Source organism: Zootoca vivipara, chromosome 3 (genome assembly GCF_965207765.1).
Source record: "Zootoca vivipara chromosome 3, rZooViv2.hap1.1, whole genome shotgun sequence".
Lineage (NCBI taxonomy): Eukaryota > Metazoa > Chordata > Lepidosauria > Squamata > Lacertidae > Zootoca > Zootoca vivipara.
In genome coordinates, this window is record NC_142586.1 from 27,752,186 (window position 1) to 27,768,551 (window position 16,366).

The 16,366-nt window shown below is 43.7% G+C and overlaps 1 protein-coding gene across 4 annotated transcripts in view; it reads left to right on the top strand.

Moving 5' to 3' along the window:
• LPIN1 (lipin 1) overlaps window positions 1–9,843 on the top strand; it is an 81,467-nt gene extending 71,624 nt beyond the window's left edge. For all 4 annotated transcript variants that reach the window (XM_035109829.3, XM_035109830.3, XM_035109831.3 and 1 more), the window contains 4 exons: window positions 1,711–1,863; window positions 2,486–2,600; window positions 3,076–3,179; window positions 4,074–9,843. In XM_035109829.3, coding sequence (XP_034965720.2) covers window positions 1,711–1,863; window positions 2,486–2,600; window positions 3,076–3,179; window positions 4,074–4,233 — 532 coding nt within the window. In that variant the 3' untranslated portion in view covers window positions 4,234–9,843. The remainder of the gene's footprint in view (window positions 1–1,710; window positions 1,864–2,485; window positions 2,601–3,075; window positions 3,180–4,073) is intronic.
• Window positions 9,844–16,366: the final 6,523 nt, after the last annotated feature.

Consider the following 16,366-nt stretch of genomic DNA (forward strand, 5'->3'; position numbering starts at 1 on the left):
AGAGGCTGCTTGCACGGAAAAACAAAATGGCTCTAATTAGGCTAAGAGTACTCCTGATCTTTTCTTAAGATGTCATGTAGGACCTTTGTCTTCAAAGTGGTTAATTCCAAAGTGTGTTTGGCATAATCTAGAGCAGGCTTCCTCAGCCTCGGCCCTCCAGATGTTTTTGGCCTACAACTCCCATGATCCCTAGCTAGCAGGACCAGTGGTCAGGGATGATGGGAATTGTAGTCTCAAAACATCTGGAGGGCCGAGGTTGAGGAAGCCTGATCTAGAGGGAGGGTCTGTCTGGGCCTGGTAGGTAAGTATTCGGATGAAGTGTGGCTCTTTAACACCGATGAGCTCAGCAACAACAACATACCTTTCTGTCCCTCCTGACAGAAAGTTTGGTGCCTGAGGCTGTAGTCCTATAAGAGTTACCTGTGAGAAAATTCAGTGGAATACAGCAAATCCTGCTCCTTAACAGACATGCATAGGATTTTACTGCAAGGCAGAAAACCCAAATGGTGGTTTGTCCACAGTGGCTAAAATATAATAAAAAGCTGGTGAGATTCCACTCTGCTTTCCCCTTCAAGCTTTTGTTTTAGGTCTCACACACTCTTATCATTCACCGAGAAGTTCTGAGGAGTCTTTTATTCCTCCAGGAGAAAGTCCAGGACTTTTCTCAGCGTAGTGGAACCCAGCCCACACTTTTTTAAAATCTAGAATTTATATAAACAGCGTCATCAAAAAGCTGCCCAAAGTGGAGTACAGTGGTACCTCAGGTTACAGACGCTTCAGGTTACAGACTCCGCTAACCCAGAAATAATACCTCGGGTTAAGAACTTTGCTTCAGGATGAGAACAGAAATTGCGCGGCGGCAGCAGGAGGCCCCATTAGCTAAAGTGGTATCCTCAGGTTAAGAACAGTTTCAGGTTAAGAATGGACCTCCAGAATGAATTAAGTTCTTAACCTGAGTTACCACTGTATGAATAGAAAACACTGCTAAAAACCATAAATGAAATGAAAACAGCTGTGCATAAAACCATCATAATTAAAAACGAAGATAACATCTACCCAGTATAGGTGTCTAAAATATACAGTGTGAGTGTGTATGCAAGGGGTGTGTGTTCATCTGCCCCTTACAGAATCCCTCCCATTTTCTGTTCTTGTATTCAGGGAGCTGATTTCTCTCTGCTTATCAGATCAGTCAATTCCCCACTTGACTTGCAGTCAGTTCCCTCTTCGGTGTTGGTTTGTAGGCCTAGTCTGCTGCAACACCCTTTGGCTTTCAGAGTCATTTGCTCCCTCAGACACATGCATCGAGCCTTCCTTTGGCTCCCCATGTTCTATCCTTCCCCTGTATCTGCACCTCCTCACAAAGCTAAATCATTGGCAATTTGCTGCCAATGAACGGTGCCCTAAAACCTGCTGCTTGAGGCAGTTGTTTCCCCCCGGCCCAATGACAGAGCCATCTTTGCCCCCTTGTTCTGTGCAGAGTTTTTATGGAAATCAGTTGTACTAAACACCCTCAGACTGGAACATGGGACTGCAGCCTTAGTGGCTCTGAATGCTTAAATCTTATGGCTGGAAGGAAGTGCTATATTCCATAATACAATTTATCCAATACAAGGGAGATATTAAAAGGCAATATCAGCTCACATGCTTAAAGCTGATTCTGGATAGCGTGTTTCTAATGACGATGGCAACTGTTCTCTCTTTTTGAAACAGAAATGGGTATAAGTTCCTATACTGTTCTGCACGTGCGATAGGAATGGCAGATATGACCCGAGGATACTTGCACTGGGTTAACGAACGAGGAACAGTGCTGCCTCAAGGTCCTGTATTACTGAGTCCCAGCAGCTTGTTCTCAGCTTTCCACAGGTAAGAGAACACGGAATCTTGCCATTCTAGAAATTTCACTGGGTTGAGGGTTGCCTTGCTTGCTAGTTGTTGGAGTTGCTTACTTGTCCGAAATATTTTCTGAGCTTGCTGTAAGGATCCTACATCTTTATTACAAAATGAGACTTGAGTGGGCCAAACCATATCTGCTAGTTATTTATAAGGGTGTGCTCAAAATGGATTTTGTGGTTGCGTCAATGATGCTATTTCCTTAGAATGCAGAGGCTTGCATAAAATGCACAAAAACGGGTTTACACATGTGACATAAGGTTATTTTCAGTCCTCAATCATAGTACAATTAAATCCCTTAATGTTAGTGGGCAAATTAGGCACACCCTTAACTCTTTTTAAGTTAAATCAATCAGACTAAAGAGGTGAACATTGGCCATATTATTTGTGCCTCATCTTTAACCATGTCACTTAGGTTTGGAAACTTCCAATTTTTTTAAACAAGGAACCATGACTCGATTTACAATTCTTTTTTGGTAGGAACCTGAAGTTCAGTCACTTAAAAGGTTGTGTTTAGCCTAAGAAAAATGACTGTGTTGCATTGATAAAGCACTTCTAAAGCACTTCTGTTTTTGTGTGTGATGGTTTATTTTAGGGAAGTAATAGAGAAGAAGCCAGAGAAGTTTAAAGTTCAGTGCCTAACGGACATCAAAAACTTGTTTCATCCCAGCACAGAACCATTTTACGCTGCTTTTGGCAATAGGCCTGCTGTAAGTACCTTTGTGATATTATTTTATGAGGACTCATCCAAAGAGGAGCTTCTGCAGATAACGTTTGGGGTTCATGCTGTAGTTTCAAGCTACTTGCTATAACATGTTACTTCTATGTCGTTTTGTGAAACATTTCTTCAATCCATATCCATTGGTCAAGTGGAGAGGAATGTGGAGATCTGCACAAATGTCTTAGGGGATTGGCAGAAATGTCTTGCGGTTTGTGGGTCTTGACTCTCCTGGTTATCCTCAGTCATCAGATCATGTGAACCCTTTCTTCCAGAATACTCCCATCAATCTGCATCACATTCGTGCACATGGGGATTTAGCAAGCACATGACTTGACCCTTCTCTGTTTTATCCTCACAACAACCCTGTGAAGTGAAACACATAAGAATTTTAGAAAGGTAGACTGTTTTTGATTTATACTGAGGGGGGACCTAACGTTTGTGTTTGTTGTTTCCCCCCCGCCTAGGATGTGTATTCATACAAGCAAGTGGGAGTTTCACTAAACAGAATATTCACTGTTAATCCTAAAGGAGAGCTAATTCAAGAGCATGCAAAGACCAACATCTCATCGTGAGTATCAGTCCACTTGCTCCTAATGTGGGGTGGAGTTCTCTTTCTCTAAGCCCTTTGATGCTGGGTGTTACAGTAAAAATTAACTGGACCGCCTTGAAATCACAGAATGGCAGAGTTAAGAGGGACCACGAGGGTCATCTAGTTCAGATTGTGATATTATTAAGATTTACTTCAGTTATGTGCCGAAGGGACACAGGTGGCGCTGTGGGTTAAACCACAGAGTCTAGGGCTTGCTGATCAGAAGGTCGGCAGTTTGAATCCCTGCAACGGGGTGAGCTCCCGTTGCTCGGTCCCAGCTCCTGCCAACCTAGCAGTTCGAAAGCACGTCAAAGTGCAAGTAGATAAATAGGGACCGCTCCGGCGGGAAGGTAAACGGCGTGTCCGTGCGCTGCTCTGGTTCGCCAGAAGCAACTTTGTCATGCTGGCCACATGACCCGGAAGCTGTCTGTGGACAAACGCTGGCTCCCTCGGCCTATAGAGCGAGATGAGCGCCGCAACCCCAGAGTCGGACACGACTGGGCCTGATGGTCAGGGGCCCTTTACCCCTTACCTTATGTGCTAGCTCATCACTCTGTGATTCAGTAGTTAAAAATGAGAAGTTCCCAGTTTTCTTTATTTGAACAGAAAAGCTTATTTTTCAGCACATTTGCAGCTGTGCTGTTGCATTTAAGCTCCCAAGGCAATCCTATGTTAGCTCAGCAACGCTTCAGCAAATTGTACTGTCACACATCAGATTCAGAAATGGGATATATGACTGTGTGGGTCTGATGTAATTTCCTTAATTATTCTGTCTTAAAATGTGGATAAAATAGCTGTATTAATGCAGCCCATGGTATCAGCATATCCAATTTATTAGGCAGTGGTAATAATAATCTTTTTCCTTTTGTCCAGGTACGTAAGGCTCTGCGAAGTGGTAGATCACGTATTTCCCCTGTTGAAAAGAAGCCATTCTTCAGACTTCCCCTGTTCTGACACCTACAGTCAGTTCACATATTGGAGGGATCCGCTGCCACCTTTTGAAAACCAGGAGATGCATCCTCATGTGCCATAAACGGCTTCTGAACCTTCTTGGCAGCAGTTCGAACGCTCTTCGGTGATGCACCTGGGTTTTGCCATTTGCAGTTCACCCGGAGTTTGGGATGTAGTGAACATTTTGTTTAAATGTGCAGTTCAGAAATTTCTTTTTTTCTTTTTGTCCTGTAAAGTAACATTTCTGAATGTCACGCTCCCAGATCTCCTGCAGCAGCAGGCTCAAGATACATGCCATATAGTCTTATTACAGAAGGGCATTTCTGAGTGCCTTGATGATGATGATGATGATGATGGGATTTCTAGAAAGCAATGGGTTTTCATTTTTCCCATGCCGGCTTTTTTGTGTGGGATGTGGTTCCAGTCTGAGGCATCACTTAGGGTCTTCCGGCCCCTAGTTTTCAGGTAGAGGAGGAAGACAGAACTCGAAACCTCTGAGCGGAAATGCCTGCTTTGACTAGAACCGCCACCCTTTGATCCACAAAGTATGATACAATTTATTGAACTAAAGTCAATTGGTCTACACACTCTACAGCTAGTCTATATAGCACACAGCTATCGTCACTATTGCTGTACTAGCTTGAACTGGCTGAGTGTGTGGCTCCCAGTTCTATAATGCCAATGTGGAGCGGCCAAACTGGATTTTAAACTTGAGGGTTGTTGCTTTTTGTTTTTAAAAAAGCTCTTGTGGCGTTTGCATAAGAAACATTGCAGTGAAGCTCCTTTAAAATGAACAAAAGAAGGGGGTTAAGCAGCATTGAGTGCTGCCTGATGCGTGTGCATGTTGGTTGATTCATCTGGATCAAGGCTATAATTTACAGTAAGAAAAGGATTGAGACTGAAGCTGCTGTTCCTATTCCACATCAAATTGTGCCTGAATTAAGGAGTAATTGGACATGCTGGTTGTTTTGCATTACAATACCCTTCAGGCCATTTCATATGATACAATTGCTCCGATACCTTATGCACCCTTGAGCCAACTGGGCATGACATACGTGCCTGTAAATTGAGAGCAGGCCCATTGAAATAAATGGCCTTAGAGGTTAGTCATGACTTTGTTGTTTGCCAATCAGTATGTTTCCCAGCAAAATGTACTGAGGTAGAGACCTGGGCCTTCCCACGTCACTGCTTCTGTGTGTGTTCACCATGAAAACGGGTTCCATTGAAATGCATTTGTACCATTCTCGGCAGGTACACGGTACATTGGTTTCCGTCCATAACTGCGAAAAAGAAAAAGAAAAAAGCATTTTCAGAAGTGGCCTTTATTTGCTTGATAAACTTCAAGGGAGCTGTGTTGCTGGGCCAACACTTTTTTTCCATTTGCACTATCTGTTGCTGTGATTGATATGCACTCCTTTGTTGAATGGGGAAGTAGAAGGATTTCTCTTGCTATGGATCTCTCCCCACAACTTTAATATAATTTGAGTGCCGTATAATACTACCAACTGCCACCGGGAGTTTTCTTTTTATGTTTCAATCTATGTCTTTTTCTTCTCTGCATGATTGCAACAGGTCCTGATCCCCCCCCCCCTTTTTGGTAGCTGATGGCATTTGACTGCCTTGAGATTTAATGGTATGCATTACAAGTGAATGTTCCAGGTAATTTTTATTTTATTTTTCTGAGGAGCTGCTTTTTACAAGTTGCCAGCCTTTGTTAAAAACACAGGCTTCCACTCGCCATATGCCAAATAATACTAAAGCAAAACAACAAAGAATAATGTTTTATTATATTTTTAAAGTTGCATTGTTTGAAATAATATTTATTTAATCAGGTCATTGGCCTGATTCAGCAGACTCTTCTTGCATCCTTGGGGGTTATTATCTGATGATAGGCCAGGCGTGATGGTGCCAGATCTGTGGGTTGCTCTCAGATCTCTTTAAATTCAGGTTTTTTGGGGGGGGGGGGTGATTTAAAAACAATGAAGTTGCAGGCAAAAGAACATTGATGAATTCTCCCCCCGAATGTGCTTCCCCTCTGAAGCTGGTTTGCCCCAGCCATTTTTCTCCTCCTGTCCTTGGAGAGCAGAAGTACTGTAACCAGGAGAAAAGCAACTGGGAAGGAGCCATTTTGGAAGCCACCTTCAGATACACCCCACCCTCAGTTTCTTTTTTTAAATCAGGAGGTCCTCCGTTCATTCGGGCAGGTTGTACGGCCATAATATGTATAAAGAGCCTAACATTGTCATCTCTGTATTCTGCCTTTCAAAAAGATTGTATTTCATGATTATAGTTTTAATAGGTCAACGGTAAAGAAAACAGTTCCCCTTGAGTCATAATGATTAAGTCACATTACTTTCTTCCTTTAGCATGTGCCCTTTTTATTCGTACTATGTTATAGGGGGGGTATTGTACCAGTAGTACCGCTGGTGAGTTAGGGACTTCCCCTGCATGCGAAGACAGGCTCTGGCAGACTGAGCGGGTGAGATCAATTGTGGGCTCAATGGTCAAAACTGCAGTTTCTGCCTCTACTACTGACGTGAGGTGCAGATGGGTCTCATTAACCTGGGAAGGTAGCTCATCTAGGAGAAGGGAAAAAACTGGTCCTAAACCTCCGTTGCCCTTGTGGGATAACTTTGGGAGAGTAAAAGGCTAAGGAGTACACCCTACACAAATATGGAGCGGAGACCCCTAAGATTGCTCTGCTTTCCTTTGGACCACATCAGTGAGGTAGAAAGGGGGGGGGGGTGTTCTGACACCTCCTTACTCACTGCCCAGGCTTGGAAGACACTTTGGTACTGCTAATGTAACAATTTGCCTTCACCCCTGGAGAGGCATACCATGGTCTCTCTCGAAGCACTCGGATGCCAACTTTCAATGGAAGTTCACCAGGATGGGTAACCTGTTCCGCTGGATTCAGTGACTTAGGCTGCAATTCTGTACCCTCTACCCTGGGAATAGGTCCCCCTGAAGCCAGTGGAAGCTTACTTCTGAGTAGATACGTATACGGTTGTGCTGTTTGTTCCAGCTCACTTTAGCTGGAATTGGCTCCAAATGCTGCAATCCAGCACACAGTTAAATATATATATATCAATATGCCTCACTCTGTACTGGATTGCGGCCCTAAGTCTCTCTTCCTCATATCAGCAGTACTTTTGCCACTGGTAGTGAAAATGAAATTGGCACCAGAGAGAAATTAGTAGCACTGTGAAACTGCTCTTTTACAGTTCCCACTAGAAACTCAGTGGAGTGACTTCACTTTGGCTTCCGTGGTCCCGGGTCCTGCCAAACAATTACCCTTCTAGGTTTTACAGCACAAACCTTATGCATATTTACTTGGATGTAAGTCCCACTGTGTTCAATGAGGCCTACTTCCAGGTGTGTATATCAGATTGCAGGCTGCAGTGCAGTTCTATACATGTCTTATTAGAAGTAAGCTCCAGTACTGCCCCCCCAATAAGTGTATAGGGTTGTAGCCTTAATTCTGGAAGACATGTAGCCCCCATCTAGTTTTCGAATAGCCCCATGATTAAGGTGTATGCAGTATATATACAGATGGTGACCATTTTGCATGGGGGTTCTGTTCCTGGCCCCTGTCTGTGTTGGCGAAGCACCCATAAGTCCACCCTGCCCCACCCCTGTTCTGCCCTCTTCTGGGTCCAAAAGGACCCATGCGCCAGCGGTCCCGTGTCAGTTGGACACATGCAAAACTGTATTTACAGAGTCTGGTCTCTGCTTACAAGACACAGAGTCTTCCTTTGCTGGGGCAGGATGCTAAGTGCTTCCAAAGGAGTGTGCTTGCCTTTATTAAATTTACTGGTCCTCCATGAGCCAAAGGGGCACAACACTCTGAGCTAAAACAGCTACAAAATCCCACTGATCGGCTGTTTGACTGGGAAGAAGTGGGGCTGGCTAGGACACCTTTCCAAACAGGTGACCAACAGAACTGTAGCATTAGAAAATAAAATTCTCTTGTCATTGGAGTCCAAGCTGAGGAGGGGTTGTGCATACACAGGCCTTGTTTCCACACGGGGTCCCCCTCCTTTTAATGCTGAGGTACAGGCACGGAAGCCTGCTACTTTGTGCATCTTGCCCCGAGCTGTGGGAACTAGCTCAAGCATTTTCTCAGTCATTCATGAGAATGCACCGATTCCCACAGAAATGAATTTGGAGAATAATTGGGTGCATGTGCACAGCGGCAAAAGCTTGCCAGTGCTGCATAGAGAAGTCCAGGCATTGATCTGATAAATAGTGGAAATTTAGACTGTCAAATTTACTAATTAAGCAACATGGTATACAGTTTTTAGCTTCCAAATCTCTGGCGATGTTTTATAAACAAAAAAACTTCAGCTTGGGAACCTAAAAAGCCATAGATAGACCACCTGCAAGGATAAGAGGTATCAGCTTTAGAGAGACATTTCTCCTGTTGCAGACGGACCCATTACATGCTGAACTGTAAAAACGCAATTGCCAATATTTGTTTTTCCAGTGGTTTAGAACATACTGGCTGTGTAACCCAACTAGAGTTGAGCAATTCTGTACCACGTTGCCTTTAACGGGCAAGTTTCTTGACTATCACAGATGAGTTAAGCTCAGCAGCACTTAATGTGGACACTGTGTGTGTATCCTAGCTATTTAAGGAGGAGATTTTGAGTTTTGTAGTCACTTAACCCTTGACATTATTTATAGACACTCACATGCCACAAAATGTTCGTTTTTGAGGACCCCAATTGCCTTCCAGCTGACCTGGAACTGCTTGGGTCTGCCATGGTTATAAGTGATAATAAATTATCTCCTCTAACTGCATTGGGGTTGTTACCTAATGGAAGCTGTGGATTTTCTTCAGGTTCGTGTGAAACTATTTGCAGAGAATACAGCTGTTACTAAGCCCTGTTACACATTTGGCTTCAAGTTACTTTTTAAAGCAGATTTGAAGATCACTTTGCATATACCCTGTTGAATGCAGTTGCATAGGGTATCTGCAAGGACATTTTCCTCAACTATTTTTGATGGCATTGGCTGTTGGTCATTGGGAATAATAGATGTACAACTTTTTTAGAAGCTTTGTTCTAATTTAAAGATGAAAAACAGCAACAGGTACACAGTTTCTAAATAGTTTCACTTTGGCTGAGCTGTTCTTATGCACACATTTCAAACTGCATTGTTAAATTCCCAAAGAACAAAATAAACCTGGAATAGCTGAATTACTTCATATTCTTTCTGTGAAAGAAAAAGAAAACTGTTCACTTTGCTTTCAGTGTACTGGTGGTTTTCTGTTACAGAAAAACGTACCTTTTCTAATGCACTCAGAATGCAAAAATGCAAATCCAGTATATGCTCTGTTTGTATGTTTCCCCATCTTCTAAACTAGAATATGCCAAAAGTGTATCCTTCTTTATTTTCATACATTTAATGGCCATTTAGCTCCACAAGTGCTACATGAAATGAAGAGTACCAGGGTGTTGAAAATTACAACCATGCTTGATGTAATTTGAGGGTCAGAGGAATGATTTTTTATTTTATTTTTAAAAATTATATATTTTAGGACTGTTAATGTTTCTGGAAACTATTTCCTCTGTATATGTATGCACCAGTGCAATAAATTACAGAAAATAAGGTAACATCTCATTTTGGTGATGAGCCGAATGTATATATTGTAATAAATGCAATCCAATTAGAATGTTTTGAAAATCCAGCTGCTGGGTGCAAGTTTTTTTTTTTAAAGTGCGTACCAGACAGGATCCAGCCCAAGTTAATCACTTCACAGTCTTGAGTTCAGCAGGAAAGATTTTAGGCAGATACTTAAACCCCTTGAAATTGTCAGAAAGTAAACTCTGTGGTCCTAAGCATCTTTCCTTAGAACAAGGGTGGGGAACCTTAGGCCCGAAATGTGTGTCAAATGCAGCCTTCTGTCTGACCTTTGAGACCCCCCCCTAAACTGTCCCCCCCTCTTCTCAAGCCACACACCTCACCAGCCATGCTTTGCACCCTCCTTGAAGATTTGTGTGTGATTGGAATGTGTCATTGAGCTCAGATAAGGTCCTTTCCTTGCCTGGGTGACAGATGGAAAAGTGAAGGCTTATCTTTTGCATGAGTGCTCTCTCTTTGCTCTGCAGCGTTCCTCCCCCAAACCCCGCTTTTTAAAGTTGAAGTGCCACAACAGCCATTCGGGTTTACCATAAATGGTTGTTTGCTCCAATTCAGCTTTAAAGAGCAGGTTTTTGCAGGGAAACCTCTGGAGCCAAATAAGAGAGAGAGGGAGAGGGAGGTCAGGCACAGATCTTTAAAGTTGCAGACCATGCCTGGAAAGTGTGGAGGTCAGAGGCGTAGCAAGCCCAGGTGGTACCCAGTGCAGAATCCCCCCCCCCACGGCTCTGGCAAAAAGTGAAAAACATGAATTGCAAAAAACCCCTAGAGCTTACAGAACAAAACCAACTTCAGATATGAAATCAGCATTGAAAGAACATATAAGAACAGTTGAAAAATCTCATGAACAGAAAATTTTAAAAAAATAGTTCCGGGGGGGGGGGGCGCCGAGTGTCACCCCCCCTCCAGGGTGATCCTGGGGCGACCCACCCCCATTTGCTACACCACTGGTGGAGGTAACATGGATAAGCCCCGTGTGTGTGTAGAAATTAGTCTGCTGCACAGAGGTAGAGTCACATTTGCCCATTTTTGCCTCTGGTGCAACCCACTGCTCCCTGGTGGCCCCAGCGAGAAGCCCACAGCCTGAAAAATGTTCTTCACTCTTGGGCTTAGGAGTAAACCTCATCGAACTAAGTAAGGCCTAGTCCTTAATAGCTGCATTTAAGACTGTATGGTGTGCTGTGCTTGGGTGACAATTTTTGACCCCTGTTCTGCTGTTTTCAATGTGTGTGTGTATTCCTGTCCTCTATCCGGAGTAAGGAATGACTCAGATGTGGTGCTGGCCTTTTTGCTGTAACATTGGTTCGAATCTCCAGTGTAGGAAACTCGACGCTACCTGCATTTCTTCGGCTCCTGCCTTCCTTCCATTTCCCCCAGGATAGGGAAGCGGCTTCTTTCAGCTTCTCCATTCACTGAAACATTTCAGACATTTAATGAGATGCTCCAGGCGTCTCTCCCCCCTCCCTCCACCCCGGGGGAAGCACAGAAACCAAACGCACCTTTAGCTTAGGCTGCTTTTAGTAGGAATGATCGACAAGTTAGCACAGCCAGCATACAAACACCCCCCCTCCCCAAACCCTCTAAATTCATTGGAAGCTCTTATCATACATAACTGAGGGAAATGGAAGAGTTGGGTTGCTATCTTAAGAGCGGGTCACTTCAAAAGCCGTTTTGACTTCCCTAAAGCCTGATTTCCGAGGGTTTTTAAAAGCCTCTTGCAATGTCAGGTGTTCTCTGTGCTGACAGGCGTCTGTTTATTGATTCAGGAAATCCATCTTGCCTGGCTTTTAACAAAGTCTGCAAGCAAGTCGGCCTCTTCCGGATTCTAATTCAATGTTTTTTCTGAATGGGAGACTGCTGCGGAGGTGTCCGGTTTCACGAGCTGAGAACACACCCTGTAGTGCCTCTTCCTTTTCTTTTTTTGTTTGCTGCAACCTTCACAAGGAAGTTATATTCTCTGGTGGATAATAATAATAATAATAATAATAATAATAATGCAAGCAGACTAGAACAGCTGTTCAAGTTTCTTTAGCAAACCATGCAAACAGCCTTTTCCAAAAAAGAGAGGCATTTTAATAAAGGAAACGAAAAGGAGGCAAAGGATAAACCCATCAATTCTCAGTTAGTTTCAAACAGAGACAAGTGATCAGAGGCGGGTGTGCGTGTGTGTGTGTGCGCGCGCGAAGATTCTGTGTTGGTCTCAGAGAAATGGTCTTTAGGCACTGTTAATAACCTGAGTGCCATTCGTTTGCCAGGAAATAAAAGCAACAGAGCCAAATAAGTCGGATCCAAAGGAACAGCTTGCCTTTGACTAATATGTATTTGAGCTTCAGCTTGACTTTGCCCTAAGCCAAGATTTTGAATTGCTGAATTAAGTGCAAACGTAATGGGAGAGTTGAATCAAAACAACCTTGCACTTGCTTGGCCAAGGTGTTATTTGCGAAAAGATGCTCTTGCCAGCTGTTCCTGCGACCTGGCTCTGAAGATTTCAAGAATCCCAAACATGCCATTTATTTTTGGGGGGTAAATAAATTTTATTGGTTTGACAATTTCAACTTCAAACAGTTAGTACTCTTTATTCTGCCTCGTGGCAGAGATAGGCAAATCATAGAATCGTAGAGCTGGAAGGGACCCTGTGGATCAGCTAGTCCAACCCTCGGCAATGCAGGAATATACAGCTGCCATATGGGGATCGAACCTGCAACCTTGGGGTTATCAGCACTGCACACTAGCCAACTGAGCTATGCAGTGGTATAAATCTGACAATTCAGTTTCTCATTTTTGTCAGTCTTCAGTTCTCCACATTTCAACACCAGTGTGTGGTGGTTTTATTTTAGAGTCCCCATCAGAATTCACCAGCGGTTTTAGTGCGAACTTCTTCTAATGTGCACCTTTTTGCAAAGCAGTTTGGAGAAGTGTGGCTTGCAAACAATGCCAGTGTGTCTGCTCCTCTATAAGGTAGGCTTGCCTTTCCATGTGAGATCAGGTGAGATTGAAGCCCCTTTAAAGCCCTTTACAAAACCGCAATATGCATATCTATCCAGAAATAAGTCCTGTCGAGCTTCTGTGGAAGCGGCTGTAGGTCACCAGCTATAGGATTCCAGCCATCCCTGTTCGGGGCTGCTGTGTTGGCTTCCGAGGCTGAAGGGGAAAGCGAAAGAGGGAAGGTCATTTTGCACAGCGACCACATCTGCATCCCAAGCCAGAGACGGTTACTGTGCTAGACAAAAGAGCGAGACCATCAGTCATGTGAGCCTGGAGTTAAAGCCATCTGGCTTGTCTGAAACAACACCAGGTGTTAGCAGCAAAGGCAGATTTCCTGTGTTGCAACATTGACTCAGAGGGATAAGCAGGCAGCCTGCCTCTACTGCAGCAATGCAGGGAGCTATAGATCATTGGTGTTTAAAAAACAAAGAGAGAGAGAGGTGAGGAGCTAGGCTTTAGCTATGAGGAGGGTTTAGGATAGTTTCCCTTTCAACCACAGGGCTTTCAGAGACACAAGGAAAGGGGAAACTAATGCCAGTTGAGTGTGACTTACTCCCAGGTAAGGGTGGAGTCCAATTAATCCATTTGCACCCACTGAGGGGCTTTTGAAGTACAGTAGACCTGTGTCTATACATACTTGTGCAACCCGCTCTATCCTCCATTTGCACGAGCAAGAAGCATTAGCAGAGGTCGGTGGCGTAGCGTGGGTGGCTAGCGCCCGGGGCAATGTGGGGAGGTGGGAGGGAGGGAAACCAAAGGAGTACGCATGCACATTCAATTGCCCAACAGCATCCACATCACCCAGGAGATCTCAGCCACATAGATAAGAAAAGGAGAGAGGCTCTGTTGTCTGGAGAGGTCACTTCCCGCTTCGCATGGAGAAGCCATTTTCAATGGAGCTCAGCAACGGAAGCACACCGAGGCTCATTGAGGCAGCAATGGGTGTTGTAATTTTGCGCCCCTCACAATTTTGCGCCAGGGGCTACTGTCACTGTGTCTCCCCCTCCCATGCTATGCCACTGGCAGAGGTTAAGGATACATTCCCACTAGGCAAAAACACTCATGCAGGGTGCAGAGCAGGGGTCAGGGTGGTCTAGGGAAACCTCAGAAGCCAGAAGCATTTCCAGAAGAGGAGGAGAGGGGAATTTTGCTGGTTCCTCCTGTATTCCCCCAACAACAACACCTTCCACTCTCTTCTGCAGGGTCCCCCCACAGCTCCCTGGAGCAGACTTTGAGGGTGTGATGAGCACTGCAGGGCAGAGCGAGAATTGGCCAAATTTCATTCCCTCCTCTTCTGTTAGAGGACTTCTCATGATATTCCATGAGAGCAAGGGCACCAGTTTGGATCCCACACTAAGCGTGCATAGGATTGTTGCCTCACAGTGCCTGCCTACATGTGTTTCCTCAAACGCAAGAGCTGAGGGGGGCCTGCTCTCTGGTTAGGTGGCATGTAAATGCAACAAACACATAAGCAAATAGGAACTACATGGCTCCGGGAAACGATGTGGTTATGCCTACAATGAAAAGGAACGCAATGTCACCACATGGCAACCGCTTCAAAACAACTCCCATTCCATAATGGCAAAGGTTAGGATGAACTGGGCTACAGAAACACGCCATTAGCATCTGTGTAAGCTGAAATAATGGATTAGAAAAAGAAAAAGCTAAGCCTGCTGACCTTGGCTGTTTTTGAACCACTTTTGCTTCAAAGTCTTATATCAGCTGCTTATAATCATTGTTTTCTGCATTACCTGCAGTTTCTACATTTGACCACGAGGTGCCACTGTGTAACTCGTGCTGAAACCAGTGGTATTTGTGTTCTCTATATTCCACCCATCCCTTCTGAGGGACCAAATCTGAGGGACTGGGCTGTTTTACCATGCCCAGTGCCACTAGAGTAGTCTATTTTTGAAAGGTCTTTGCTGATTGGATGATAATTCACTAATCATAAGGCCCCCAGTGTACCATGTTAACGCCATCTTAGTCTACCCTAGTGATGGCTTCACGATTGCTCTCCCCGCTACTGTAGATAAGGTGGCTTTTTTCAGTCCGCGAAAGCTCCATACCAGGGTCCAGTCAGGAGTAGGGAAAATGGGGTGCTCCAAAGTTGTCCAGGGCAAACAATTATATTTAGGAAGTGTACCCCAAATGCAGATTTATTGACCCTTAAAAACCCGTAAAGATAGATAGTGTTCATATTTTGTAAAGTCTTCTTGAATTTCCTAACCACTCCATTGTTTATATGTATTCCATTCCATTACTTACATCATTTGGGGGAAATCTGGTGTCCCACCAGCACCTGAAGTCTGATTGGTGGGAATGCATGACACACCTACTTCTGTTGCCATGGTTATAGTCGGACCCTTGGAGATGCATTTTGCTACCTGCCTGCTATCCTTCCTCTCCAAGTTGGAGACTTTTTGCTCCTGCAGGATTTTGACTGGCTGGTTGTTTGGTATTAGGTTTATTTTTGCTTTTTCCTGCTTCCTGCTATTGCAATATATATATATAAAATATGTTGATGTAAGCTGGCTTGGGCACTGCTGTTAAACTTTACACCAGTGTTTTAAATAAAGAAATAAGACAAAACTCGTGTGTAGCTAGAGATGGATAAATTCACCAATGTCCGTTTATCATTTTTTTTTTTTAGTTCAGTTCACTCCTTTTTGTGTGTGTTTTTTTTTTAAAAAAGTCTGCACGGAAATTTGTACACAGTTCTGTGTATATTCCTTCTAATATACAGGTTTGTACTGGCAATTTGTTTGCAATACTGTACATATAATGATTCCCCTCCCCCTATGCTCCTCTCACTTTTTGGTGCATACTTTCCATGAGTACACACATTTTTTCTACTTTTTTTTTGCTGGGGAACTGCCTCACACCAATTGCCCCAATCTGCAGATACCAGGGTGGTCCACTTTATGCATGACAGCTTCCACGTTGTAGGAAGGCCCACATTCAGACTTGTGTATGACACCATGTCTGAAAACCATGCAAGAGTCTAATCTGCCATTGTTACACATGGTTGGAGACAACACCCATAGTACTCTTGTCCCCACTTCCAGAGACATATTTATTTCCTTTTTTGTTTGCTCTGGAGGGTAGGACTCGAACCAACGGCTTCAAGTTACAATGAAGGAGATTCTGACTAAACACCCAGAAAAACTTGTGGAACTTGTAGACTCTCCATCCTTGGATATTTCTTTCTTTCTTTCTTTCTTTCTTTCTTTCTTTCTTTCTTTCTTTCTTTCTTTCTTTCTTTCTTTCTTTCTTTCTTATAATTTTTATTAGCTTTCTTTTCTCAAAACTAGTATCCACTATCATTGCTGAACGTACATTTTCCAATTACCCCCCCCCCCCCGCTGACTTCCCTCAACTACCATTTCTGGTTTATTATACATTCTGCTGTTTATTTATTATATATTATGTTATCACATTGTTGTACTTCTTGTTCTCTGTAAATAAAATTGCAAATGTTTATTTAAATCCTGCCAGTGAGACCATTTCTTTCTGTTGTTTCTACAAATATATTGTAAAGAGTTCCCATTCTTTTTCAAAGTCACTATTGTCCTTTTCGCACAGTTCAT